The sequence below is a fragment of the Copadichromis virginalis genome, linkage group LG14, assembly GCF_057382275.1.
Source record: "Copadichromis virginalis isolate Kocher_CV1m ecotype Utaka linkage group LG14, C_Virginalis_male_GT1.1, whole genome shotgun sequence".
NCBI classification, from domain to species: Eukaryota; Metazoa; Chordata; class Actinopteri; order Cichliformes; family Cichlidae; genus Copadichromis; species Copadichromis virginalis.
In genome coordinates this window covers 10,681,592-10,699,433 of record NC_140631.1, presented here as the reverse complement: position 1 = coordinate 10,699,433, position 17,842 = coordinate 10,681,592, and the positions used below count along the sequence as shown (strand labels likewise).

The following is a 17,842-nucleotide window of genomic DNA, read 5'->3' as shown; positions in this document are numbered from 1 at the left end:
GATCAATGATCAGCTGATCGGCTTTTCTGTCGTGTTTGTTTATCGCCCACTTCGCGCCAGAAAGAGGAAACCAGCGGCTGAATAACAGCAGCACGTTTAAGCTTGATAATCTGTTGTTAGAATTTATTTAATATTACTTTCTACACCAGGATCTTTTTCTACGTAGCTGACGGCTGGTAACTGTGCAGGGGCGGATCTAGGAAAGTTTAGCCAAGGGGGCCGATAGGGCATGAACAGGGAAAAGGGGGCACAAAGACATACCTTTCTTTCTTATTCTCATTTAAAATGTCTATCTTTTAATAAATAATTACCCGAATCTTACACCCAAAGTTTTAATCTGATGTAAAATGTATAGAAGTCCATCACTGTATATAGTAACTATTAAGTCTAATATACCCTAGTAAGCTATAGTACTTTTTCCTTTGGGAAGGTACCATCTGTGCAGTCTGCAATTTTGTTGAAGAAAGATGTTGAATCTATTTAATTATTCTTCAAAAACAATTCTGTGCATTTTTTTTTCACACTGCATCAAATTAAAGTTGATTACGTCAATTAAGCATCATGAGGTGGACAGTGGGTGGTTTCCTATTTTTTTATTTTTTTTATTTTTTTTGCTGGGTGTTTTAGAACCCTATTAGTTAGGTTGCTTACTCTTTAAAATACCAGAATAGGGAGGATGGAGTAGGTTTAAGTTTATTAGATTGATCAGTGTTGCTGAACTATGAAATATTTTGGGTGCAGTGTATTTTTTGCATACAGGTATAACAGAATGGCTTTAGTGGGTTTTTTTTTAACTTGAGTATGAACTTATACAAAAAGCAGCAAGATATTAGAAAAACAGTTTTATTGAATAAAAAACACTATATCGGATTCATATCGGTATTGGCAGATATCCAAATTTATGATATCGGTATCGGTATCGGACATGAAAAAGTGGTATCGTGCCATCTCTAATGCAGACTGATGACGTTAGATTTTAGTACCTGCTCAGATTGCTTGGAACCCCGGCCGAGTGGGTACTAAAAAAGTACCAGCTCCTATGGCCTAATGGAAAACCCTGAAAACCTGGGCAAACCGTGCCGAGTCGATAAGTAGATACTGATGGAAAAGGGGCTTTAAATTGATTAGTGTGGGTGTATTTATATATTTGAGCCTCTACCTATACTGTTGACCCTGTGTGGATTAGAGAAAATCCGAAAAACAATACAAGTTGTGCAACCAGCTCTTGTTTTTTAAAATTATAAAAAAACGTGTGCTGTATAATCATTCCCTGGAAAAAGCACGGTTCAAAGAAATCATGACATTCATGCTCATGATGAACATATGAAAACTTCTGATCTCTTTGAGTTTTGCAAGTAACTCTTTAAAAGAAAAGCCATCAGCTCACTGACAATCATGTTGTGATGATACCAGTATTAATGTTGTGTTCTTTGGTATTGTGACCACTTTAGTGTCTGGGCAACCACTACTTTAAGGTTTCAGTGTGGTTACTTTTCCTTAGCTATATCCAAGTCTGTGCAAACTGATTTTTAGGTAGTGTAATTAAAGATAATCACTTGCAGTTTGAAACACTGAAGCAAATGGCTAGTAAGGACTCTAGTTTTACTGTACATCATTTGTATTACATGGGCTAAAACAAAAAACACTGGTATGGTCCATTTTAAGCATTAATGAAAAGAATCAAAACTTTATTTTACTTAAAATGGGCCTATTGTGCTTTTTTTGTTACTTTCTGTCATATAAAGTTATCCCTTATAAGGTCATTTGAAGCACAGAAGCCCCACCCACCCCGTGATTAAAAAGTCTCTTAATAAGATGCAGCCAATCAGAAGAAAGTTCCCTTAAAGAGTTGGTGCCCTTAAAAGGGAGGGGAGTTGAAGTGGAGTGTATCAAACTATGAATGAACTTGGTCAGTACCGAGGTTCAGTATACGACAAGTAATGATTATTTTGAACTGCCAATCGTGCAAAGCTACAAAGTTCAAGAATAAAAATCTGGAAATTAGCAAAATAGGGCCACATTAAGTAGTAAACATGAAATCTTAAGCCAAGAAATTCAATGTATTAAAACTGTGCCTTAACAGCCATTCTGCCAATCATCCCCTTCAGTGGTGCCCTACCTGAGCGTCCACAGTCCGCACAGGAAATAAGGTCTTCAGGACAGCCGGTCTTCTTTGAGCCTCCGAGGCAAAAGTCGCAGTAGCCGTTGGCAATGACTGAGCCATCCGCTGCTTTCTTGGCTGAGAGAAGAAAAAGAAAAAGGGGGTAAGAAAAACTTTCTCCCAACTGGACTCCTGGGGAAAAGAGGATGAAGAGCAAGAGTGTAAATTCATAAGTCAGTGTTATGAAATGTTGCCTCGGGGTGAAGAGGCTGTATCAGTCTCTCGACAGTGAGACAGATTGAAGAGGGAAAACCTATAAAAGTCATATCAGGTGAACAAAGCAACCATCACTGAGGTGTGCTGGGAAGCATGGTCAATGGAGTATTACAGAATACGAGTGATTAGAGATAAAATGATGAGATAACAAAGCAAAAGAAAGTAGACGTGTAACTAAGTCTTGGTCACCACTCATTATTATATATTTACTTTGGTAAAATAAGCACCAACGCAGGCCTGCTCTGGAGCCTGGGACTCTCCAAACACTGGCTCACCCAGTGAGGGTGGGACCGAACAGAAGGGAACGTCCGCTGGGAGCCCCTGGGGTCTAGCAAATATTTTCAGGAGTGGAGGAGGAGGGAGAGCAGAGGAGACAGAAAGAGAGAGACCGTGTGTTCCCGTGTATGTGTGCGTGTGCTTGTGGATGTGTGCTTGTGTCCGTGCATGTGTTGGGGGGTGCCGGGACAGACCTGCCATCATGCTGAGCACGGAGAGGCAAGTGCTCCATGTGAAGCCGTTTCATAATAATTATTAACAAAGAGAAATTCCCCCTGCCTGCCTGAGTGCTGTGTATATACTGTAAGTATCACTGTATGTGTGTGTGTGTATGATCCACACGTACCCCTTATCTCTCTGTCTGACTGTTGGTCTTCCTGCCTGTCTGTCTGTCTCCTGCCTGTCTCACTACTGTTGATTGCATAATCATTTTAATGGAAGCAATCACATAACCACTGCAGACTATTTGTATGTGTGCTTTCGTCTCAAAGATGTAATGCAGCGGACGGGTCCTTCACAGTGAGTCACCAGGCTGGTGCACTGGTGAATATACAATAGAGTGGATTATACAGGTACACACTCACACACATACAAGCTCAAGTGGAAAACCATTCATCCCGCAGGAAAATAAAAGCACTATAAGCAATACTGTGGTTGTGCTCTTATGAGAGATCATTAATCCATCCATTTATAAGGGTGGAGTCTTGCTAGGCCGGAAAGGGGAGGAGAGGGTGAATTTGATGGAATTTGATGTTGGAAAGGGGAAGGTGGAGTGAGAGGAAGAGATTGGGTTTCTACTCGAAAGGGTACGTCTTTAATCCCCAATGAGAAATAAAAATAAAAAAAAAGTCCTGATCAAGATGAGAGACTGGCAAACATAAAGACAGACACATGGGAGAGGAAAGGAATAATGCACTGTGTCTGCTACAGCAAAACCATAAGCAGTAGGCTCTATATCATGAGATCAGTGTAGTACTGTGCACCGTAACTCTGAGCCTGGTTATGCACTTTCATACTCTATATTGTAGAATCATGAATACTACCATCTATATTGGGTTATCGACTATCAACAGAGATAGCAATGACAGTAGATTTACTGTATGTGTAAAACAGTGTCTATCTAGTCCCCTAGCATTTCAATATAAATGGCTGCAACCTCACATTTCTCAATAATCTCTTCTGCCAGTGGTGATATAATGAGATCTGCTGGTGTCAGCTTTTTCAAATGATGATAGTTTAATTGAAGAAAAAAAATTACCTGCACATCATCAGGCTGGTGTGCTGGCAAAGGTTAGACAGATATGTCCTGCCCTATTTTTCCCCCTTAATTAAAAATCATCAGCCAGCCAGTGTGGTCTTTTTTGTGGATCCAATTAATGAAATGAAACGCCAACAAAAAAAATCATAATCACCAATATATTCATCTGTTTTTTTCTTACTATAGTATTGACCAAGTTGCAGTTAAATAGTGGTAAAATTACATTTTATCCAAAATTAAATAAATATTAAAAAATACAGTTCTTACATTTTCAAGTACATTACAGCAAGTCTAGCGGTGGAGGCAGTTATCTTGGCTTAATATTACAATCAGAAACCTATCATGTCTGTGTGCTAGCATGTTAGCATAATGTTTTAGTGCTTTTGTAGCTATTAATAATTCATCAATCATCATAAAATTCCCACCATGTCATTATACTTGCTGCTTACTGTAAACTGCTGGCTGTCTGTTACATAGGAAAAAAATCTGAACACAGCCCAGGCATACGAAAATTCCCTGTTTTAGCTATGCATGCCGGCATGCTAATATTTGCCACTTAGCAAAATAAAGTACGGCTGAGGCTAGCACTATCCTTGATCGCTGCTGATGACCAAAGGTATTTCATTCAGAAAAATTATCAGGGACAGACATCCCATTCAAAGAATCCTAAATTCATATATTGGAGATAAAGTATCTGAATTTCAGGAGCGGGACCACGCCTCCAGTTCTACAAGCTGTTCGTTCTCATTCACGTGCCCCACCCTCCCTCTCCTTTTCAGTTCTTTAACGTCTTCATTTCTATTTAGTACATGGGGAACTGCCAGGCCTGAGAGCTGCCGCCAGTCCCCTTCGTGGCCTTCCCCAAACTGCAAATCAATTCATGTCTAAGCCTCACCTTATCTACTAAAATGCTATCAAACCTAAAATGAGGACATGGGCCCAGCGAGTAAATATGCATTTAATACATATAACATTCATATAATGAAAATCACAGCAAGAGCAAAGATGGTGGTAAAATTTCCCTTGCTTGGGAAAAAAAAGCTTTAGAAAACCTTTTATCGAACAAACACGGCAAACTTTTTTAGTGGATCAGAACTGACTGGAGATTCTTAAAATGTAATATTTATGTCCAAAACAAATAGACAGTACTTCACAATAATTGTCCAAATAGCTCCCAGAGGTATTCAGAATAGCAGCAGAGTGGTGAGGCTTGCTTCAGCTCATCTAAATGTTTGTACAAGTGTTTTCAACCCACAGATGTATAGTGATAAGTCATTGTCCTGCTATGTCTCAAATCCATCCATCCATTCATTTTCTTCCACTTATCCAGTTCAAGGTGGCTGAAGTCTGTCCCAGCTGCCGCAGAATGATAGACAGGTGCACCCTGGACAGGTTGCCAGTCTGTCGTAGGACTAACAGAGAGAGACAACCATTCCCACTCACGTTCACATCAATGGGTAATTTTAAATGAATAAATAACTCCACTACCTGCAAGTCTTTGCCCAGAGAGAACCCACACAAACACGGGGTGAACATGCAAACTCCACACAGAAAGGCTACAACCAAATGGTGGGCATTCTTGATTCCCGTGAGACAACAGTGCTAGCCACCGCACCACGGTGCTGCCCTGTTACGAATTCACTGTAAATAAAAATGTCAAGCATGGTATGGTAAGACTGGAGGAAAAGTCAGAAGGTGTTAGCACCATACTTATAGAGACCTTCCAGTCTGAACCAATGCGCTGGACCAATTAATTCAAGCTGCCACATGCTAGCGTTGATCCTGGGCCACATGTGCAAACCGTGTGACGATTTGTTGCTCCATCAAAATGAAGCACAGGACACAGTCGATCAAGAGCGCAATGATCCTGGATGAGGATGCCGCAGCTATTTAAGTGTATTTACTTCTAAAGAAACCAGTGCAGCCAGATGTTTACTGCAGGAGGATGTATAAAGCTGTAGAGACATATGCGGCTCGCAGGCCTGGAGCCAATGCAAACATGTTTTTGTCTTCTTGTTCTGGTCAAATAAATTGCTTTTATCTTCACTCCTTTTATTTGGGCTCACCGCTGCTGACTGGACCTCACAATTCCTGGCGGGATAAACTAGACAGACACACATGTGGATACACACACAACACATTCAAACTGTATTTCATCTGTGTCTCTGTAGTTGGGTGTGCACGTGCAGATCTTTGTTTGCCTTTGAATTTCTGCGTGTGTGTGTGTGTGTGTGTGCTAGGAGGCCCCTGAGAGTGAATCAGCAGGTCCTGATGCATGTGAGTGAGTCGGGGCTGCCCGCTGGCCTGCCTGCGTAGACAAAAAAAACTCATCAATGATTAAACGCCTGTGGCCATGTTTCAGAAGCTGCCTGCAACCACAGACACGCCATTGCCGGCAAATGGTGGGAGGGAAGGAGGGAGAGAATGGTGATAGAGAGAGCGAGACAATAAAGAGGGCTGAGCTAATGAGCAAAAATAAAAGAGATATATACCAAAGACTGAAAAGACTGGCAATCATCAGGTACCTTTCCTTCTCCTTCTCTTCCTCCTCCAGAACCCCTCAGTGCGGTTGGCTCTTCCCCACCTGTCCCCTTTTTTCCCTTCACCTCCATCTCCAAAATTTTAACCTGCCTCAACCATCCTTTCCTTTCCTTTCTTTCTTACCTCCATATCTCATTCCTATACCTGACTGTCCTTTCCCTCGCTCCCTCCCTCCCACCCTCCCCTCCTCTTCCAATTACCAGGAGGAGTATGAGCAGAACCGCACACTTCACAGCTTTCAAGTGTTGGAGAAAGATCCTCCTGGGAATTATCCAGCAAGAGATGAATCCTCAAATGCTCCTCACCCCCACCTCCTCTCCCCTGCTACAATACCTACCCTTCCCCATTCTTCCCCATCCCCGTGCTTATAATTTCTCTCTCCCACCCCGTCTCGTTTTCTCTCTCCTTTCCTCCTTCACGCTGCTCCTCGGTAACCTTGTGTTTTTTCGCCCTCCAAGCAACCTCACGCCGTTGTGTCTGCACAGCTGAGGTGTGTCACATTACTTTTTGCAGACTAACTGTATTCGCTCAAAGTTATTTTTGTCATGTTTGCTTTTTTAAAATTATTGTTATTAATACTATTATTAATGGTTTCATGAAACTGAGGATTTCTCACAAAGAAAGAGGAGAAGGTGTTATTTTAAAGTTGCTTTTTCATGTTTTGCTTCCTCACCAGAGCATGCATTACCAAGAAAAGCAGCATCTTTTTAGATGCACATCACTGCCCATTGAAAAAACAAGCTAAAAAGGTTATTTAGTCATAAAAGATCTTGTTTTCACCTTTGTGGTAATGTATTTCTCAGATAATCTGAGCCTTTTGATTTGACTACTTAAAGAAGAAAGAGAAAATAAATGTTAGTAACAAAGAGAATACATTTCAATAAATCATTTTGTTGCTGCTGTTTATTGCAGTCACATGCAATGGAAATAGTATAAAGAAATCTATGCTCTTTAACTCCTTATTTAAAGATCATATGGATGGTGGAAGGAAATAAAAAATACAAAGGCGCCATGAAGAAATCATGACTTCTGTGTCTGTGAGCGCTGCTCAAATTAACCCTGAATTCTTCTCCCCAGCATTGCTCTTTTTCTCTCTTACTTACACCTCCAGCGTCTCTTCCTCCTCCTTCACCCCTCTTTCCCATTTCCCTCCAACGCTAACATGAAACCAACGCTTCAGCCTGACTGACTGGTTGATAATCTCCTTCTTTGGCTGACCACAGTGGAAGCCTCATTAATTTAGCGCTTTCATCCGAAAGGGAATTACCCTGGCCTCCCCACACACAAGCTAACAGGCCTACCTGTTGACTTTTCGCACTCTCTTTTCCACCTCACTTTTTCCTTTAAATTTTCTCATAATTTCACTCCTTTTTCCTTCCTCTTTGTTTTTTTATTCAGCACATTCAAGCATGGTATTGGCATGACATCTGCTCGAACTGACTGAATTTAATATGATGTTTCATCTTCTTCTGTCCTACCCCCGTTATGTGCAGATACACAAAAAGGTAAGCTCGGCCATTGAGAAAGAAATGCGCGTTTCCATGGATACCACTGTCACAAAAATACAAAACTTGATTAATCAAGGTTGAGGTTTAGACGGGAATTAACAAGTGATGTCTGAATGCTCTCATCAAGGCGTCTGTCTGGTCTCTACGATCACCGAAGGCAGCAAACGCCCCTGTAGGGCAGGTGCAGATGGGAAGAAGACATGAGGATCAGGTACAAAGGTGAGGGAAGAGAGGAGCAGGGGAGGATTTTGGGAACAGATGAGGCAAAAAGAAAGAGAAAAGAGGATGAGAAGGAGGAGGAGGAAGCATAAAGGAGAGAGGAGGAATGGAGGTAAAATAGAAAAAAGAAGAAGTGTCTCTTGTTGTATCGGAGCAGCGGCGTGTGAAAACACACACTCTGCACTCCTGTCGTCTCGCTGCTTAATGAGGAGAGCTTCTCGGGAGAAGCGCATGCACGCACATACACAACGTGGGAAAAGACACCCGCGACCGCACGCATACAGTAGAGCACACGCGCGCGCACACCGAGATTTACAACCAAGCCTTTTTAATAATAACTTTTGCCGTCCAGTTTCAGTCCCATCCCCCTCTTGCTCTCTTTAATGTGATGAATGAGAGTCTCTGTAACCCCTTGCAGCCACACACACAGACGCGCACACACATGCAATTACAATCTGAGATATTGTACAGTTTTTCCATGAAACAAAGGGAAAAGAAACAAGCAACATATAGGGCACAAATCACGTCAGACTACATTCACATAGATGCAAAATCCCAAATGCTCAAGAAGACATTTTCAGAGGTTTTTTTATGCAGACAACGAGGCAGAGATGCAGTCAGATGGAAACCGTCAGTCACAGATGAAAAGTCACTAGCTTCCTTCCTCTCTCGCTCTCTCTCGCTCTCTCTCCATCTTCCTACTTTCCCTCCTTCTTCCATCCTCTCCCCCTGTCTTCCTCCTTGCACTTTCATGCGTTCTCATTATTGCTGCTGCTCCCTCTGCCTCTGATTCGATCTCTTCACTCTGCTTCATTGTGCTTCTTCTTCTTCTGTTTTTTTTTTGTTTCCCTCTTCCTTATTTGGCCTCTCTATTTTTCCCCCCTCTGCTTTACTCTCAAAGAGGAAATTGGAACTCTTTCCTGCAATCCATCTGTTGTCACACTGGTGCCTGCATCGGTGCCATCATGCTCTGTTCTTATTCTGTTTTCTCCCCCCATTTTTTTTTTGTTGCTTTTTTGCACCCCACTCTTATACAACCACACATACACAAGCACCACTTTTACTCATGTCCAGTCAGCAGGTTGCGTAACTCCCAATCCATTGTGGGACTGGATGCATGCATTTCTGTGTGTGTGCAATGTGAGCGTGTGCTCTCAGAGATGACATTGCAAAGTAAAGAGGACAGAGACAGTTTTGGTGCATAATAAAACTTGATCTATGGCTGCTTTGTAATCACACTGACCCACAGGAACAAAGATACACACACACACAGGCACACAGGCACACGTACACACAAGCGTACAATCCGTCAGGCTCTGCAGTATTCTGATATGTGCACATTTAGCAAATAGACACACACAGACGCACACTACCACCCCATAAATCATGCATGTAAAGAAATCACACACAAACGCGCACACGCAGGAAATGCCGATGCGTGCAAAACTTTGTGCACACACACACGCACGCTCTTACAAAGAATCGCTCCGTGGCTTGTGTCCCTGTCCGCAAAGAGTTAAAATGCAAATTATTAATCCTATTTTGTTCCAGGGACAGAGCCAGCTGGGAATGTGACTGTGAAATCCTGTTTGAATTGGGCCCTACTTCACATGGTCCACTATGTTAGCCCTGCGCTCTCACACGGAAATGTCAAAAATGACCAACCGGGGGTAAAAAAAAGAAAAGAAAAAAGAAAAAAAAGAATAGATATGCATACAAAAGCAAAAATTTGACAAAACAAGTAGAGCACAGATTGTATTTTGTTGTGCCACCGCAACACTGAAATTAAGAGTGTGAGTTTCTGTAAGTGGTGACATTATCTTTGCATTTAATGCTGCTTGTGCTAACTTCTAATTGGAATTTTATTCTGCACAAACAAGAGCTGCAAGTGGCTTCGCTACTGTACGTGGGGGCTTGGCAGCTTCCCAGGAGCAACAACGCTGTAGTTTAGACCAAGTGCAAAAAGTTTGCATCCCTCAAACCTTTTACTTCTCGCTCTTTCCAATGTTTGCATTGTTCCGTCAATAATTTACAAGCGTGACGTGGCGCTCAAGTTTTACGGCTGCGGTAAATCCATTCACTGACAGAAAACTAGACAGCAGGAGATGGATGGAGGGTGAGCGTGGATTTGGCACGGTGGTAGGGGAGGGGTTGTGGTGTGGTAGTGTGGGAGGCTTATCCAAACATGGCCAAGACAACTGAGGGACCACAGAACAACCATCCAGCAAGCCACAACACCACATCTTAAGACAGAATACCAAATGAAGCAGACTCCAATATTACCCTGCCTTCACCACTCCAACTGTGGGGGGATCTATATGATGAATCATGAAGAGGGTTTTTTTTTCTTCGTCTTCTTTTTCTCTCAGTCTGTTTAACTCTCTGCTTCTCGCTCTGCTTCTCTCTTTGTCTGTTGTCTCTCTCCCATTCTTTATGTTATTTTTAATGAACTCTGCACCCCCTCCTGCTCCTTCTCCCTCCACTTCAACTTCTTCCACCCTGCCTTCTTTCATTCTCTCTCCCCCTCTCCCTCCTTCCATCCTTTTTCTTCTTCTCTCCATAGCTCTCCTTCCCTCCTCCTCTACCACCTATCTCTCACTCTCTTTCTCTCTCTCTCTCTCTCTTTTCAATGTACATAACAGTGTACTCTTTAGGAGGGAGCCCTGGCGGTATCCATGGCAACCGGATTGCTAGGCAACAGCCGTTTCTCCCTTCCTTTTTCCTGCGCCGTGCAGCAGCGGCAACAATCAACCAATCAAAAGCTGAGAAGGAACGTTCGAGTACATGAAAAGTTCAGAACACATCCAGAAAGCAGTGAATGCTGGTTCCACATGTGAAAATACACACAATGTACTGATGGATGCACCAGCAACACAAAAATATACACCAGCCTTTCCAGTTTAATGAAGTTGTCTGCACTGCGGTGAATATTCAGCTACTTTTGAAGATGTTTTTTTATCATTTGTCTTATAATCAGATCATTTTTTTTTTCATTTTTATGTCTTTGCTGTTTCAATGTAGCAAATTTAACGTAAATGTTTCCTGCATATTAAATCAAACTGAAAGGACATGACTCAAGTTTAATTAGTCTTTGGATTGAAACTTAAAATCAGCAATGTGTTTAGGCCAGCATGATCTTATTCCAAAACATGAGATAATCAGGAGAAATGATCTATTTGTTCATGTAAATGGAGAATATATTTCCCGTTTTACCTGTCACAGGATTCATATCTTTGATGTAGTAGGATGTAGGTTTTTGGCTGTACCACATGTGTTCTCTAAACTCCACAGAGAGGACAGGTCAACCAAGGGAACACAGTGTTAAGATCATCTGTTGTATCTGCGCAAAAAATAAAATTTTCTAATCCTAAACAAGTAGCATCATTGCCTAAACCCAACAGAGTCGCTCTGGTTCCTAAGCTTGAGAAGTTTTTAGTGCCTAAATTTAACAAAACAACAAACGAAGTGTCAAAGTAACGGCAGATAATGTCTATAAATGATTCCAGGGGACTCAAGTTGTGGTTCCTGGGGACAGATGAAATGACTTAATAAGCCACCAACCGGTACAGTCTCCAGATGCAGACTTTTTTGCCCCTTTCAAGCTAATAAAACATCACTTCCTGTGAATGCACGTAAATCAATAGATATGCATGCAATACACTGAACGGGCTGAGATATGAGACAAAAAAAAATTAATTAATTAAAAAAAAACTGGGGTTAACTGTGTCCATGAAGATGAATCACAAGTATGCATTTTCAGAGTATGTCAAAAAATGTCATGAGACTGTTAAAATAAAAACTATTAAAAAATCTTGGAAAAACATGGAAAATGTCTTTTTTTTTTACAAAAATTTATGGGCATTTCTTTAAACTGTAAAATTCTATGTGTAGTTAAAAGAAGGGGGAAAAAATATCCGGAAAAAAGTAACACGAAAAATTTTAAAACTGTGTTGGAGGGTTTGTTTTTGTTTTTTTGACCGTGTATGCAATTAAACCTCTGGCCATGAATGAAATTTAGGAGACATGCTTCAAAATCTTATAAGATGAAGCTAACAGTAATCAGAAGTCTATTAAACACAAAGGGCATTTAAACATAGACAAAATGAGTGCATGAAACATTAAGCCATTGCTCCACTTTGTCCCTAGGACTTACAGTCAGGTTTTGGTAGCAAACAGCATTTGGTGCAAAGACTTCCCATCTAGTCCCAGTAGAGACACACATCTGTATCTGCCCAGTGACATTGCTATAAATGTCAGCGCAACAAACACGAGAGCTGCCGGAGTCTTCCAACACCTCAAATCACCTTTTCCGATATTCCGAAGACAAAGACAGATGGAAGTAGAAGGGGGGGGGGGGGGGGCACTGCTGAGCACAGCTGAATGACAACAGACACAAAGTGGGTAGTGGCCATTTCAGGTTCTCAGTGTTTGGTTGATCAAAATTCCTGCTTCGCTTCAGCCTGCAGAGAGCAGGAGGAGAGCGGGGAGGCCATTTTGAAACACAAGAAAAAAAATGTAAGTGGGGAAAAAAACCACAACAACCAACAATGGTGAGTAGGAACAGAGGGATACTGACCTTCAAAGAGCTCAATTACATGTCTCACTCACACACACACACACACACACAAACACGCACACAGACAAATTTGGAGTTGGGCGTGATTGGCCATACAGCACTCTCACGCAGCTCAGTGTCACAGAGAGGCGTGCGCACATTCATGGGCATGCATGTGCGTGAGTTAGGTGCATTTTTTTAATAACACACACACACACACAGACACACACATTCTGTGTCCCTGCTGCTCTACACCGTAGGACCGTCTGTCCGTCCAGATAAAGTGGCCTCTGAATCTCAGTTCTGATTTGAGAGAGGAGGCTTTAATGACAACTACATCCCCGTCCCCCTCTCCTCCCTCCCCCACTCCCTCCCACACATCCCCCCCCCCTTCTCTTTTTGTTTTTTCTTTTATTTCACTCAGTCATCCATTCCCATATTCACAGGTGCTGTTTTGCTCTGTTTGGGTAATTCTCATTTTATCTACCCATCTTATATCCCGACTCTTCTCCCATTATTTTACTCTTCCTCGCTCTCTGTCTCGCTCTTCTTTTTCCTGCTTTTCTCTATTGAAGTCCACAAAACCAATTTTCAGGTGGACAGTGCAGGGCCGACCTCTAAAGTAAACATCCCCCCTTACTTCTCCCCCCTCAGCCTCCTCCCTCTCATCTCCGTCTCCTACCCCCAGCCCTCCAACCATCACACCAATGCCAAAAAAAGACCCCCACCTCTCAATATTCTGCTCTCCCTCCCTCTAACCTCCAGCCTCTTCTACTACTTCTCCTGTTTGGAGAAAGAGAAACATAGTATGTTGTGCGGTCATGAATTTTAATGGCGCAGCTCATTTTTGAGTAAACAGTATATCAGCTAGGATCCAGGAATACGTGGAGGGTTAGTAACGGTGGTTGATTTTAGCGATGGTACACACAAACAAAGAAATTAATTATAAGGAAAGCCAAAGCAGATGGATGGAGAGAATGGAAAGCGGGGGGGGCGGGGGGGATGCAGAGCAAGATGAGGAAAAGAAAAGTGGTGAAAGATGGACTCGCAGAGCAAGAGGGAAGGAAAAGCTCATATCCTCGTGGAGTAATCTGTCGTTTATCACGCTGATGGAAAAACAGAGAGAGCAGAGAGGGGCGAGGCTCCAAAAAAAACCCCAAACAGACTTTTATAGTTTCTCTAATAAGTTTGTGTGTTTTTCGGCTCACCCTTGTGTGTCAGGGATGCTGCATACATGCTATAGTGTCTAGACAGCGAGAATATAGCATGAATTATGCATGCGGGGTTGCTCTCATTCAAGGGAAGCCGTATTAATATTATTACATATGTGGCAATATACCAAAAGATGGAGGGTGGAGGGTGGTGGAGCCTCTTCCATGGCACTTGGCAGACTGGTTAAATGTAAAATGTTGCACACACACACACACACACACACACACACACACACACACGTGCACATATATAGACACACACAAACACGCACATCAATGCATTTACACTCACAGAGTCTTGCAAATGCATATGCACTTGTGCATTTGGAGTCTCTCTCTCTCTCTCACACACACACACACACACACACACACACCAACCAAAAGGCTAAGCTTTCTTTTTCATTTCAGCAGAGAAGATTGGGTTTTCTGGAGCCGCGTGTGTGTGTGTGTGTGTGTGTGTGTGTGTGTGTTCACGTGACCATGTGTGTGATTTCTGACTGCTTGGGAGGGAGTAATGGGGGATATTAAACAATTCAAATGCTGTCTCTCTTGCTCTCCTCCACTGGAGAGACCTAATACTGCAGCCTGGCCACACACACACACAAACACACACATTTTACAAACACACACAAAGATATATATAGAGAGAAATGTATATATATTAGGGGTGCAACGATACACAAAATTCACGGTTCGGTTCGGTTCGATACTTTGGTGTCACGGTTCGATATTTTTTCGATACAAAAAAAATGTTCATGCATTTTTAATTTGTCATTTATTAAAATTATAAATATATATTTTAACTCAAAAGTACAGTTTTTAAATTTAACCCTAACCCTAACCCTTGTGCGCGTTTTTTATTTTGACAGCGAATGCGCACCTGCGGACCACTTATGTGCAGCCCTGGTTATATAGCTCGTCATATTGCAGCCACAGAAATTATTTTGTCCATGAAACCATAAAGCTGCACTTTCTTTTTGCCTTATAGTCTGATTTGTCATAACTTCTCCGTTTTGTGGTAAGCTTTTCTTTGGCTGTCACTTCTTCACCCTGACCTGTCTTATTTGGCTCAGCAGAACTGAAATGCTTTTACACACGGACTCACATAAGCTCAGCGATTCTCTGCGCGATCAACCTCTCACATGTTTAAGCTGCGGGAGATTTCACTTGTCATGTTTGCATAGTAAGCTAACGATTAATAAGACGATGTCAGAGGAATTGGTGCACAAATTATCATCACTCACAGATCAGTGCTGTCGCTCTCTATACACAGTTCGCACGATTGCAAAGTGAAAGCAAAAAAACAAGCGCAAATTCAAACGCAACTTCAATATGTCACATATTGACAGTGGCTCACCGATGCCAATGACATAATTACCCAGCTACATTTCTGAAAGAATGCAAAAGCATTGACATATATTTTTCCTTCCTACAATAGCCCGACGGGCAGGGTAGCCCGACTGAAAAAATCGCTAGCCCCAGGACGTCAGGCTAGCGATATTGCAAGCCCTGTATCTGATTGAGGAATCACTCATCTTTGGAAAAGAGAGTTTATTACAGAGAAATGTCTCTTTCCAAAATAAAAGCTATACTATCCGCTTCTTCTGGGCTATATTCTCAGCAGCATAAGGAGAATCATGTGCTAACAGCTGTCTAAATGACTCGGCTAAAGTTAGTAGCATGCTTGTTGTTTTTGTCTTTGCACTAGGATGATGTCTGCGTAAATGTGCAGTCATATTCGTTGTGTTCCCACTAGTGCTTTCAGGTTAATCTCGTTGAAATGACCTTAACGCCACAACACGGCAAATCTCCGTTAACGAGCTACTGCCGATCGCTCCGTGCATGGGGCTAGACGGCCAACACGTTAACGAGCTAACTGCGCTAACACACTAGTTCACACCAATGTAATTGAGCATTGCATGGCACATCCAACATACTGTTTTACTTTAGTCCATGACTCGCTTACCTTCAGGGTCATACGTCACATGAAAACCAAAATAATTCCAAACGCCAGATCTGAATGAGGGTCAATTTGCCTGTTGCAAGGAGAGCTTAACTTCTGTGGACATTGTTGCAGTGCAGATAACGTGGATGTGTGTGTTTTGTGTGTTTATCTGTGTGCTCTATTCTGAGCAAATTGCTTGTTTTAAGACCAGGAGGAACAAAGAAAGAGGATGATTCGTCTGTGCTCTTCTTTCAAATGTCCACAGCTATTTCTTTTTCCTTTTTTTTGTGAACAACTGTAGCCAATTTACTCATGATTACTGACCAAAACACAATCTCCCGTAGGATAAATGCATGCTATTGTCCTTAAAAGAAGTCTTCAAAAAACAAACAAATCACACACACACACAGAAGACAACACTGAACGCCGAACACGGCAATAGAAAACTGGTCCGGGGGATGAGAACAAATAGCCAAAGAAAAAAAAGCAGAGCAATTTTGATGCTGCAGCTGACAGGATCAAGAGTCGAGGCCTGATTCCCAACCTGTTCATAGAAACCTAAATATTTGCTTTACTTGTTGTTCATTGGCACTTATTGCTCTCTTATCGTACCCATGATACGTTTAGCAGAGCCGTTGTAGCCTTGTGCTAAGTGCAGGCTTGGGATCCCAAACACCAACAGCAGCGTTCTGCATATACTACAGTACCATTCAGTGAATCACACTGCAAAAGTGATCTCTGGACAGTCTCATGCTATATAATGTCTGTACAAACCTGTGCCCCTCCAGATTTTGCAAAAGGCCCCTTTATAGCTTTGGGAAATCTGCCAGTTTTCAATAATTTTCACACTTACTTCTCACAGTTCATTTTATTTAATAGGTAAAAATAACACAGGGAATAATGTGGCATGAGAGGAAACCAAGGTGAGTTTTAAAGAGAATAAATGTCCACAGAGGTGTGACTTTTTTCATGATGCACAATAATGTGTTCAAGACAGTTGTAAGCAATTACATATATATTGACTGCAGTCTAATAAACTGCTTCATGTAGTGCCTGGGCCTGGGCTCCATTTCCCAAAGGCATCTTTTTTACTAAGACTGTCGTCAGCAGACTTACAATTGGCCTTAAAATGCTTTAGGGAAACAGGGCTCTGTTTTGTATGTGCAACCTCACTGGAAAACCAACAGGAAACTGACTATTATTTACGTTTGTTACACCTGTGTCATTCCTGTTTAAATGGTTTCTATGAAAAATTAGTGAAAACTCAGTGACAGTGAACATGATTTCTCTGAAGTTATCAAATGTGATGGGCCTGTTTACATTGCGTGCAAATGTTTCTAAACTACAGTTTACTGCATTTGCCAAACCAGGTGTGCAGCCGTATCATTTTAAAAAATCAGTTTGGCTGAGTCAACAGTGATTAAAGTATGGCATGAGGCATAAAAAAATATTCCTTCATTAAAGTCGAATAATCAGCTTGTTTAATGTGTGCTTTGCTGGACTCACTGGTCCCTGCACTGGAAGGAAGCATTTGCATTGCATCTGAACTCACAAGGTGTCTAATTAATCCAAAATGAATATAATTCTGAGAATTGTGATCTGGACGCTTCAGCAGGAGCTAAAATAAACTTTATAACACCTTACATACTTTACAACTTTGCTTCAGTTTGTAACAGTACTACAAGTCTGGATTTCAAGCACACCACAGCACTGAAACTGTGCTTTTAAAAGTTTTACATGACCTCCTAACAATAAAAATTACTGACCTAGAAGATTCTGTCATTTTAGTATTCATTCATGTAATTTTTTAAAACCTTAGCCCTGATTTTAATATTGTATTTCATGGTATTCTTATCTCTCAGCTTCTTCAGAATCAAAAGAATTGTGCTGAAAATGGTTTAAATGTTATTTAACCAACAAAGGTTTTACAGTTAGACTACCCAGATAGCAAA

At 41.7% G+C, this 17,842-nt stretch overlaps 1 protein-coding gene across 1 annotated transcript in view; it reads right to left on the bottom strand.

The window, feature by feature from the left end:
- Positions 1–17,842, bottom strand: part of dpf1 (double PHD fingers 1) — a 53,893-nt gene that overhangs the window by 11,345 nt on the left and 24,706 nt on the right. The window contains exon 9 of the mRNA XM_085479289.1: positions 2,120–2,239. Coding sequence (XP_085335415.1) covers positions 2,120–2,239 — 120 coding nt within the window. The remainder of the gene's footprint in view (positions 1–2,119; positions 2,240–17,842) is intronic.